Below are 12,024 nucleotides of genomic sequence, written 5' to 3' on the forward strand. Positions count from 1 at the left end.
CCAGAACGCTCTTCAAACATGCAGAGTCAGCTGTGCGTGTGCACCGCCATGCCTGTGTTATTGTGTTATTACACACACACACACACACACAACAACAACAACAACACACAAGACTGAGCCCCTTCAGCGTGGTCACATGACGAATGGACCATGTGGCCCATCAGGGAGGACACATGACTGGGCTTTGACTAATTGCTGGATACATGTCAATGTTTTGATACCAGAGTGTACATAATATTAATCTTGTTTCCTGCTGTATTGCAAAGGTGCTTCCTGTTTGGCTTAAGCTAATAGAAGAGTTCTTTGGATGTAGCTTCTCATGAGTAATGAAGTGGGTCATCAGTGTTGCTATTTATTTGGATTTTGCTGCGGCCTTGTGTGTCCTTTCATGCTCTCTGTCAAACTGTCAAAGCGCTTTAGGTTCAGACCCATCGAGGTCACACCTGCAGCGGAAACCCTGACGGACCCTTTTTAAAGTGTAGCAAACATCCCGGTAAGCTGCCTTCTTCCCGCATCTTTGCTTTTTTTTTTATTCCATCCCACCTGCCTCAGGTACACTTTGGTGTCCCAGGAGGAGCCAGGCAGAAGAAACAGACAAAGAATCTGCACCAGCACCACCGTAGCTGTGCTCCATCCGAGGTAATGTTACCTCTGCTATTGTGTTACTCTCCAGCCCACAACACACCGTCACACTAAAAGTGTTTTTTAGTCTTACCTTAACAAAAAGTTCAATGTTAGGTTCTCTGTCAGCACCTGACATTTCTTCTTTCATCCCAAGCAGTCAGGCTAGCTCAGCCTACATTCTACACACCCAAATGTCATATTGCTCTGGTGTCCGTCAACGTCATGTGATGCTGACTAGTCACACGGGTGGCAGTTCAGAGATCAGACTTGTAGAAACAGACGGAAGAGCAAGACTAGACCTCACTGACACTGAAACAGGTGTCCGCCTGGACCAGTGCTAGATTGTGAGGAGGGGTGGAGCTCCATCAATACCACCACACCTACTCCTCCACCCATCCAAATACTCAGAATACTTCGTTCATACACAAATACAGGACAGATTCTTAAGGAGGTTCCAAGTGGCGATTGAAAATACAAAAAGAAGAAATGGGAGTGAGACAATGAGAATGAGAATAAAAGATGCAAGTATGTGAGAATAAAGATGTAGGTGTCAAATAAGTACCCCCTTTGCATACCTGTCTCGGGCAATTCCAGTTACATAAGGTTACCACTTTATTCTCAAAATGTCACATAGTTTGGTTTTCACTGTGGCCCTCATACTCGTTGGTATAAAATAATCATTTCAAAGCGGCTGGTGCTAAAACCCATCTAGGGTTTGGAGGAAAGGGAGGCAAAAGCAGCAGAAATGAGTGACTTGTTGAGCTAATCATTCACTGGCATGTCAAACAGTAACACTTTCAGTGGACCACAAACTTTGACTTAGAGAAGATGTTCACAAATAGTTTTATAGAGCTGTTGGGAAATGCCTTCGGGTGACCTCTGCTCAGCATTTATTGGGAGCGTGACATAACGCAAGAAGATAAGCCATTCCATGCTCGCTGTGTCATAAATATATGCACACTCCCAAAGCATGGCTGCACAAAAATCAGTACGGGTCCACAAGCATACACACGAGATATGTGCTCATGCATTGCCTCCAAGAGTCACTAAACAACTTCATCATTCAAATTATCTTACTTATTTACTTATTGACTTTATAGTATAGCCTTCATTTTAGAACGAGGGGTATGTTTGTCTAGATTAGTTCAGACATGTCACAATGGAACTAACAACTTTCAAAATAAAAATATTGTTTAAAGATTCTCCAACATCCACAGGATGCTTCATTGAACAAGTGATAAAAGGACAATGTTTGAACACTGACTGTTTGAACATCACGTGATACCGGGTTTTTCTCCCATTGTTGGAATAACTCTGTATTGCCAGTTTTTCATCGTCCAGTCTTGAAATTTTGTTTGGATCAACAACAAACTTTCCACAGCAGTCCAGTGCAGATTGCTGGCCTCCATTTTTAAAACTGAGGAACGTCTCTAGCTGCGTGTTACCTCATATCTGAGCATGCGATGAAAGAACGCACCCGGGATAAAATTTAAACCCGAAAAGATAATATTCAATCTTGCTAATATTTTACAATTAAACTTTGGGTTAGGGATGGGTGAGGGACTTGGTTAATAACACATGGTTAATATCTTCACCAAAACAAGGTTAAGATCTCAGCTCCACGAGGACAGCTTTTGATCAAGATTGGTGCCATCTGATGAAGATGACTTCATGAATTCATCAAGGTCGTAATGGGAAATGTGACCAAAAGATAATAATTAGATGTACTTCCGTGAAGCAAGGGTTCCGATCAACTGGTGTCAGACAGAGAATACTTCACTGGTATTCACTGGTTTGGCTACAACACATCTTGTTCTAAAAAGGGTTAAAGAGCTGAAGGACTTTGACCTTTTCCTACCTTGACAAAGAGAGAGATCTCTGGATGTCTGGGATCAGACGGAGTGAGGCTGCTCTCGTCTTGGCTGATGTTCTCCAGAGTCTTCAGGCTGTAGTCCACAGACTCCTCTGCCTTGGTGTCCGTATGCTTGTAGGCCATCAGCATACCATCCTCGGCGTTGTCCTCCTCAGGAGAGGTGGAGGATGCAGAGGAGCGCCTGGACCGGGCCTGGTTCACCCCCTCCGGTTGGACCTCCTCCTGGTGGACATCTGGCTCCTTGGGAACATCCTCCATCTTTAATGCCGCTCCACCCTCCTCTTCTTCATGGCTATTAGATGAAGAAGAAGAAGAGGAAGAGGAAGAGCGGTTGCGTGCGTCTCCGTCTCTGGTGTCCATGTAGTCCGGGGAGGTAGGTTCATCTGCGGAGACATGGACCTGCACCTGGCTGACCTCTTGCCTCTCCAGCTCCGAGTCCGAGCTGTCCGAGTGATCACGTGGCATAACTCCATCATGGGCTGAGACTTCCATGTTGCACTGGATGTTCTGTGTTTGTCGTTCAGGGACAAGGAGTGGAGAAGAAGGCAGTGGTGCACCGAGTGAATTTCTGCACGGGCAAATTCCAGAGACACCTCCCAGAGGACCTTTGATCCAGCAGCTTAACTGATGATTTACCACCGCACCAACCTGCAGCCACACTGGCACCATGTGAGAAGGTGACACCAAAAAAAATTCTTTCACACGGGACCCATAGCACAACTCTTGTCTTACTTTAAAATTCAACACCCTTGTTTGTTTTTATTTTTCTTATATGGTGACTCACCCGCACATTTGCTGTAGAAATAAATGCACTGTGAAATACAAAAGCTGACTTGTGGATACCAGCATGATGTGGTAAAACAAGCATGTTGTTAACCTTTCTTTGGCTTGAGGTAAGCCATAAATATAAGGGTTACAAAAATGAGTAGCTCTTGGCCATCATCATTTTGTAAAACTAGCTCTCACAAGAAGAAACCTTGGTGAGCCTTAATATAGCCAGTAGTACATTTCAACAATTACACTGCATCTATGTGATCGGTATAGAATAGAGGATGAGAGTTGTCCATCTCTGCAGCGCAAGGACAGGAGAATGTCAGTTCAAGGACGGTCAAAGAGAGTGGTGGAAACTGTCGCTCGCATTAAGCAATCATCAACTGGCAGGATCTCACGGTTGATTTGTGCATTCTGATCCATCTCATCAATTGTAATCTTCACATGCTCAATTATTTCTTCCTTTCCTTCTTTGTCTTTCTTGAAGGCAGCACGCATAGCAGCGTGATCATTCTGGAGTGCCTTGCTCTTCAGTGCTTTTTGACCTCATCTTGGACCTCAGAGAAGCTCCTCTAAAACAGACTTTGCAGGCTACTTAGAGTTTACCGTATGTGTGCTACATTACCCTGCAGCGTCTCTTTCAATTTGTCCTTCTAGGCGCCATTGAATACAATCTGTCAAAAAACGGCTTCTATGGCTCCAGGGGAAAATTCCAGGGCTGAATCATTTAGTTTGTTGCTGGCCACCACATTAACCATAAATAATCTGCCTTTACAAAGTTAATTGTTCTATTTTTGCGTGGGTATAAATACAGTATATATCATAGTGTTGATTTATTTCTTCCATATTTTTATTCACATTCGTAACGTAAAGCTAAATACTTTGACAGAAGCAAACTACAACCAACAAACTACCGTATTTTCCGGACGGTGTATAAGCCACAGACCCGGCCAAACCATGCAAAATATGGTATGTTTCTTTTCAGTAGAAAAAGTAGAAAAAACTGAGCATGGCAGATTTGCAAATACGTGATGAGCTTGTTTTCAGACATCTACTTACAAATACATACAGAAAAACCAAAGGAAAATGCCAACTTTATTTCAAGTCCCTTTATTTCTGAATCAGTAGCATGGCAAAGGTTGCTCATTTCACACCAAATTCAAGATTCCTCATTAAGATAATGACAAGTGATTGGACATTAATTCTTTTCACAAATCATTCAAATATTTGTGGATTGAACACTAAAGTGTCTTGCTGACAGATGACAGCAAGAAACTAGTTTCACTCAAGAAACCATTTCAAAATGAACAATTTCCAGAGAAATGTGTGGAATTTCAAAACAATCACAGTGTTGGCATATTTGGGGAGGCTCAGCGACTGATTTAAAAGTTTTTTGGCAAGAGGCACCTTACTTTATGTTATGCAAAGTAACACCCTCCCTCCCCAGCACCCCACTGCTGCCCCCTGTAGGTCATGTAGTGCAAATCGCAGGAACAGTTCCGACTCTCAAAGAGTCAGAGAAGCCACACCGAAAGAGTCCAAACAGGAAAATACTGACAATAACGTCACCACACGTTTCACCAGCAAACGTCATGGCCATGACCACATGGAAAAACAATCAGCTACGTAGAAATATGGCAAAAGGAGCGGTCAACACGCAGAAAGACGTGACACGGAGAAGCGACAGTGATATTCAAGAAGCTCCACGGACCTCATCCCAATGCCTGACCAATGACGGCACACAAATCAGCACCACTTGCCTAAAAGAATACTGCCACTTGCGTAAAATACAGTTCTATTCCTGTCTAAATGGCAGCATGAGCAGCCCATCAGAAGAAGCATGAAAAGACTGGAACTGCCATGCCAGGCCAGCCTAACAACAGTGCTGCTGTTGTGTTGCACTGACAACAGCGTCTCATAAACCAGTACACCAGTGAGTCTCAACTGGTGGGCTGTGACCCAAAAGTGGGTGGCAGGTCTTTACCTGGGTGTTAGCTTTTGCCTAAATTGTCCATAGGTATGAATGTGGGTGTGAATGGTTGTTTGTCTATACGTATGTGCCCTGGGATTGGCTGGCCACCAGTCCAGGGTGGACCCCGGCTCCCAGCCAAAGACAGCTGGGATAGGCTCCAGCATTAAGCAACATAGAAAATGGATGTCTTCTCATGAAATATTAGATATTCCAGCTGAAAAAAAAGTCTCCCAGACAAAGCAGTTGACAACTAGCGGTGTAAATGTTGCTTGGCTCCCAGCTGTGATTTGAAGCTAACCACAAACATGATGATGTGACATTGACAAACAAAGCAAAGCCACTAAAAGGTCTATGTCACACTTGACTCACACTTGCTGGGACCTCCACAAGGCGTCCAAGTCCAGCACGTCCCATCCTGTACCCAGATGGATGATGATGATGAGCAGCTACAGGTGCAAGTCCTCTTGCAGTAAAGGCTGAGACATCTCCCTGCTTCCGTGCTTCGGCAGAGGCAGCTGTTTGTGTGTCACCTGCTGGACAAAGACCACCAGGAAGCCCAGCACCAGAACCGCGCCCAGGAGGGAACCCACCACGGGGGAGTAGGAGCGCTCGCCCTGTGTCCCGGGTACGACGCTGGGCGTGGATGTGGTGGGCTCCGGCCGCAGGAGGTCCTGAACGTGTGCGAGGGAGCCGTTGTTGGGGCAAGGCTTAACGGACAGGATGTGGCACATGAGGGGGTAAAGGTCGACGGAGCACATAGAGGTCTTGACATAGTCCTGGCGGAAGGCGGGGCCACGTGCCAGGAAGATGGGCTGCATGCTACGTAGGGTGTTGTCATAGCCGTGGTTTCCCTCTGAGGAGACAACCACAGTCACTGCCAGGTCCTCTCACTGGACACATCATTAGGTACATCTGATGCTGTTCTATTCCAGCCCTGTAGGCATCTCCTCTCTCTTCTCTCTAACCCTATCCATGGATAAGAAATTAGATACAATATTAATATATCAATATATCAATATAAAAAGCTTAGCACAAAATAAACACGTGAATAACTATTAATAATAAAAATAAATACAACATCAAGGAATAACGCAGGACAGTATAGACATATAGCTGCTAAACTTGCACAATGTAACAACTGTAGCTAAATAAAATAACTATATACAAAAATTATGGAAGACCTACGCAGTCGTCATAGTTCCAACATCACACCTTACCTTCATATCTGGGTTTTTTTAATCATTCATTCATTAATAAATGATTGTTTTGTGCTTGAATATGGCCCATTATTAATAAAAAAAAACATATTTCAGCAAATTCTACGTATTTTGGATAAATGAAAGAAAATACAAATATAAGGCATTCAGTATACGTAGTGAAGTATCTGTGTGCCATCAAGGGGCGGGGCTAGGGAAGCGACATGTGTGATGTCAGCTGGCCGGAAGTACATGGTCGATCCTAAGGCGGGAGTCTGTTATGTCTTATTTACAGTATGCCTCATACATCTTACTTTTCAATGTTCTAAACAAGTGTAAAGGGCTTGGTTAGGACTCTAATCATGCTACATTTATTTATGAGGTTGTAAACAGGGTTTAATAATAAAGCAAAAACACTCCTGCTCGTTCTTTGTTGTTTCCAACAATTGGGATTGAGCAGTGAGTATGACGAGATTAACATGATGGTATTTCGCGTCTGCTGAAAAGCAGTCTTTGCAGGAAGAGTGCAACCAGAAGACAGACTGTGAGCTACAGTGAATGATAATACGTGCGTGGAGCAGGATTGGAAGGGCATATTACGTCCTTTACGCATACTCCAAATGACCTCTGTGCTCCCAGCCTCACTCGCTTGACTTTTTTTTTTTTTTTTACCCGAAACCGCTGCCACGGTGGTCATGTCCGAGTAGATGCTGTAGCCACACGATGGTCTGCATAAGACTTGTAACAAAACAAGTGAAGGGACTCAATAAACAAGTCTGTCTAATCTACATGCTGCCATTCTAGTTTTCTCCAAAGTAATGTTTAAACATGGTCAGGTCGCGTTGTCCTGAAGCCGTGGCAATCCAAGTTGTGACTAACAACAGCGAGGAGGGATGGGTAGATACTGAGACATACGCATGAGCGGCGTGCTCCTGTTCTGCACGATGGTCCATCCCTCCGTGGCCTCCAGGAGTATGGGCATGATCCTGACGTTGTGGCGGTAGTGGAGGCGCTTGGGAATGTCCTCCTTCCGGTAGACGGCCATGTAGGGGTTGGCGTCTGCCAGCTTGTTGTACACCTCGTCCAGCTTCCCTGCAAGACATGGCCAGCTCAAGCTGATATAAGTCCATGAGGACAGTACTCGTGCCCGTAAACACTCTAAAGAACCTTAGTGAGGTCAAATGATGTCTACTGTCAAGCGCTCGCAACGAATCCAACTAGCTCCGAAGTCCATAACGCTAACCACTACACACGGCGGCTTTCACTTCCACTTTACCAGCGAGTTGATGAAAACAGCCTAAAGTTGCGCAGGGTGTTTTGTAGAAGGCATTGAGCTGTGTGAGAAATTTCAAAGCAATCCCGCTTAATCTTATGTCTGACCTACAGTCTTACCTTCTTTGGGCAGTATTCCCACCACTGGACTCTTGTCCACCCACGTGTACAGGTCTCGGCTTACATACTCGTCCAGTTCTATGATCTTGTCAGCAAAAAGTTGCGTCATGCCGTGGTCGCTGGTCACGATCAGGTTGACTCTCTCGTAAAGCCCTGCCTTCTTCATCTCCTTCCTCAGGAAGCCCAGTTTCTCATCCACGTCGGCAATGACGGCGTCCATGAGAGAGCTCTCAGGTCCAAAGTTGTGTCCGCTCTCGTCTGGCTCCTCCCAGTACAAAACGGCAAAATCCACCACCTCCTCTTCGGGTGCCGAGAACCACCGGATGATGTGTTCCACGCGGGTCTCGAATGGAACGGACAAATTGTATGGAAGGTAGCGTGTTGGGAACATACCGTGGATCTTCACGTCAGATCCAGGCCACATGGCGGCGCCGCTCCGCCTTCCAGAGGTCTGGATGGTGACCCAGAGGGGAATGGCCTGCTCCCACCACAGAGGGTCGTACATGCTGTCCGTGTCCATGGAAAAGGAGCGGTTGAGAACCGGGTCATACATATCGTTTCCCACGATGCCGTGCGTCTCGGCGTAGAGGCCCGTCACCAGGCTGTAGTGGTTGGGGAGCGTCTTGGTGATGTACACGTTCTCCACCTGCTCCGCCGTCACGCCCTCCTGCATCAGAAGGTGGAAGTTTGGTGTGGGGACACGGTCCACGTAGTCCCAACGGAAGCCATCAAAGGACACCAGGAGCAGCTTCGGGCGTTCTGCTGGGCGCTGGAGGGAAAGGAGTGGCGGAAGGAGGGCGCACAGGAGGCGCAGCAGTTGGACCAGCATTGTGTGGAGAGGAGAGGAGAGGAAGCTGCGAACAACAGGAAGGAAGTCAACGTAAACACGGACTCCCCTTTTGTATGCCTCACTTTTCCTTGTCACCAAGATTTGCCTCAGTCATACAACATTGCAGGTAAAACTAGTCTGTGGGTCCAAAACCCTACGGAGTGCTCAAACAAAGCACCCTACACGTTGTTGCGAGTTCCATCTTTTCTGCATTTACGATTTTCTACATGTAAAACCACAACTATTCTGAAACAAAGAGGGTTCTCGGCGTGGTGAGAATGTGTCCAAGGATGCACTGGTTTGGAGCGGTCAAAGCTACGAATGTGTGTTCAAGTCATTGGGCCATTCTTTCACCAATGTTTGTAGAAGCAGTCTGCATGCCTGGTGCTAGGTTTGATACTCCTGTGGCCCGGCCAGGTCATTCGGGTACCTGATTCTGGTCATTTGGATGGGGAGCAAATACTTTTGGTAGTATAGTGTAGTTCTTGGTAAGAAAGTGGCAAACTGTTGTCCGTTTACACAGACATGGGTCAAACGTCGCTCTTATTTTGAAGAGCACACATACTGCAGCAGTTACTGCAGCAGTTTGCGTGCTTCCCGCACACATTCACACATATTGATACTCAAAGGGATCCATTTTAACAAAGCACAGCTTAGTTGTGGGATGATAACATCCTCCATGATGTGACGGTGATGTCATCCAGCAATGGTGTGGCTGATATCATGACAAAATGCATCAACGCGAAGGACGACGACACACGCGCGCGCACGCACACGCGCACACACCTCAGACTTGGTCGTGACAACCTCTGCAAATGAGTGCACCGTCTGCAAGCAAGCAGGCAGGACGTAAAACGGAGAAAATGTTTCAGGCTTCTTGCAAGCAAAAACACACAACTCGCCGAGCTTACCTTTTCTATCTGATCCCGCACTGGGCTGGCCTCGGCTGGCCTGGGTGTCTGCGCACTGAGATAAACAGCCTGAACTCTGCTCACAGCCGGAAGGAAGTCCCGCCTTTCAGCCGCTTTCACTAGCGTCTCTTGACTTATTTCTGTCTTTGTGCTTATGTCGGAGCAGCTGATCGAGGTGACAGCAGCAATGAAGCCAAGAAGAAGCCCCTGCAAAGCGGCAGATGCGTGCTTGAATGAGAATGCATCCTCAAATGCACCGTGGGCAATGACGTAATCAATGACCAGGTTAAAAATAGACATCAGTCCTGACAGTCAAGTTTATTTTCTACCCCACGTAGAAAAAGCAACATCATAACAATGTCATATTACTTTGAAATCGAAGAACTTCATTCAACACAAGTGCACGTCTTGTGTGTTGACATGGCTACACTACCCTGAATGTCCGCAGGGTGTCACTCACGTACTTTCCGTCCCGGAAACGCAACCGTTGCCGGGCATGCGCGAGGCCTACATCGCTTCCTCCCGTCGAAAATCTTTACGACGTCATTATTTTTTTTAACTGTATGAACATACATTGTTAATAACCATACTCTGTATATGTAATGTTTTGGGAGTCATTTTATTAGTGACCATTATTAAAAGCGTTCGTTAGCATGCAGATTGCCAAACCTGGCAACCTCCGCAACCTGGTTCAGGACACTAAGGAAAGCCATCATGCTATTGCCTTTTTTAATTACACGACTAACGTCTTATCACTCGTGCAGTGAGTTTATGCCTAAGTAGAACAATAAAGATGAATGTTGTGTAGCTAATGGTGTGTTTTCAGCCCACTATTACAATCTTACTATTCCTATTATGATTGTATTTCGTATGTGAGTTCATACAGTATGTGCCATTCCTGCAGGAGATGCTGAGCCAAGTGAAGTCAGGTTTGAAGGAGTAAGACCAAGGGGAAGGGCTAAGGGGTAGAACTGCGGTTCAGCATTATTGTGTGAAAACTGCCTGATTATTTCAGTTGTTTGATGTTCATTGTGATTTATTACTCACTCTTCTTATTTATTCCAGGAGTTGTATTTTGAGGTTATTGTGTTTCAGATGTTTTTGGTTTTGCCAGGTGAATGGAGGTGTTTGTGGAGGCAGGTTGTTTAACAAATCTGTAAAAGAGTGACATTCCGTTTCTTTTGTGAACGTATGTATAAATCACCAATGGCGCCATGTAAAATCTTGCCTAGGATGACACATTTCCAACCAAGAGGAGGCCGCTCTCTGGTAAAAGATAGAAGAGAGAGGGAATGGTGTGAATTCTACGTCTTTCTTACATGTGTGCTCCTCATTGTCGCGGTGCGTTTAGCTGACGGTGTGTTTTTGTGCACGTGTACCCTTCCGGGTGCATTCACATCCGTGCACACATGAGGAGGATTCCTTTTTTGGTGTGTTTGTTTGGGCTATTGTGGTGTTTTTTGTGCTCTCTAGCTCATGTGATGTTCTCCACAAAAGGCTGTGTGTTGAGTTTCAGAAGTTCTAGTTGTTGTTGGAATGAAGTGCATAGAATGGATCCCACGCTGTCACAATTACTCTGTTTAATAGCAGGAAGATATTTTGAGTGTGATGTATCTTTGGGCAAATATGTTTGAATGCTGAGCTGGTGAGCAACTTTCGTTGCTGTGAAGTTTGACAGTACTGGTGGAGTGTCAAAAAACACAGCTTGCCTCTTGCAGTGCATCATATGTCCTTTGCATAGAGCTGATCAGGTTCAGCAGAAGCACACAAAAATACAAAATACGCAGGCTAAGCAAGGCAAGGGGCATGCAACAAGGACTATGGTCATAGGATGGGGCACGATGCAGATTTTGTCATGGAAAATTCCATTTCCAACAAAAGACACCCATACAGAAGAACGCACAACCGCAGAAGCAACTCAATGCAGCGCAACAGAATAATGTCCCAATCAAACTCCGTTATTATGGACAGCTGAAAACTGCATCTGAAACCCATTTGAGGTGAACGGTAGTGTGTTTACAAAGCAAAATTCCATTGCTGTGAGGGGCAGGCACACTCCTTAACATGTGAGTTTTAGTAAGTGAGTTTGTTATGGTACTGCATTATTTGTGATTAATTGTGAGGAGTGAGATCCGTGGACGTGGTGGAAAATGCAGATGATGTTCTGGAGCTGCAAGTGCTTTAGTCCTTTTATTCGCAACAATGCAGTCCTACATTACCCAGAAGCACCGAGAGCAGAGCGGAGACTGAGGATCGAGTTGGGTGGGGGCGGGGTCGACGGGAAGGTGCCCGGCCAATCAGAAGCAGGCTGTGGTGGCTGTCAATCAAGCTGCCGTGACGCTCTTGTTTACATGGAGACAGCTTCGACCAATGAGGAGTCAGCACGGGAGCGCATTAGGCTAGGGTCGACCAATGGTACGGCGAGGCTAAAAGGTTTTTTTTTTGGGGGGGGGGGG

The 12,024-nt window shown here is 45.8% G+C and overlaps 1 protein-coding gene across 2 annotated transcripts; it reads right to left on the reverse strand.

Annotated features, from left to right (window-relative positions):
* Positions 1-4,362: 4,362 nt before the first annotated feature.
* On the reverse strand, positions 4,363-9,882 carry enpp5 (ectonucleotide pyrophosphatase/phosphodiesterase 5). 2 transcript variants are annotated; one of them, XM_058084495.2, is made up of 4 exons: positions 9,569-9,882; positions 7,829-8,682; positions 7,352-7,528; positions 4,363-6,093 (listed from the first exon to the last, which is right to left on the reverse strand). In XM_058084495.2, exons 2-4 carry the CDS (start codon positions 8,655-8,657, stop codon positions 5,687-5,689), a joined length of 1,413 nt encoding a protein of 470 aa, XP_057940478.2. In that variant the 5' UTR covers positions 8,658-8,682; positions 9,569-9,882; the 3' UTR covers positions 4,363-5,686. The 2 variants fall into 2 exon arrangements, with proteins under 2 accessions (XP_057940478.2, XP_078650688.1); XM_078794562.1 differs by lacking the exon at positions 9,569-9,882 and adding an exon at positions 8,950-9,343 and having other exon boundaries at positions 7,829-8,708.
* Between the last annotated feature and the right edge of the window lie 2,142 nt (positions 9,883-12,024).

Source organism: Doryrhamphus excisus, linkage group LG11 (assembly GCF_037039965.1).
Source record: "Doryrhamphus excisus strain RoL-2023G ecotype Guam linkage group LG11, RoL_Dexc_Guam_v1.1, whole genome shotgun sequence".
NCBI classification, from domain to species: Eukaryota; Metazoa; Chordata; class Actinopteri; order Syngnathiformes; family Syngnathidae; genus Doryrhamphus; species Doryrhamphus excisus.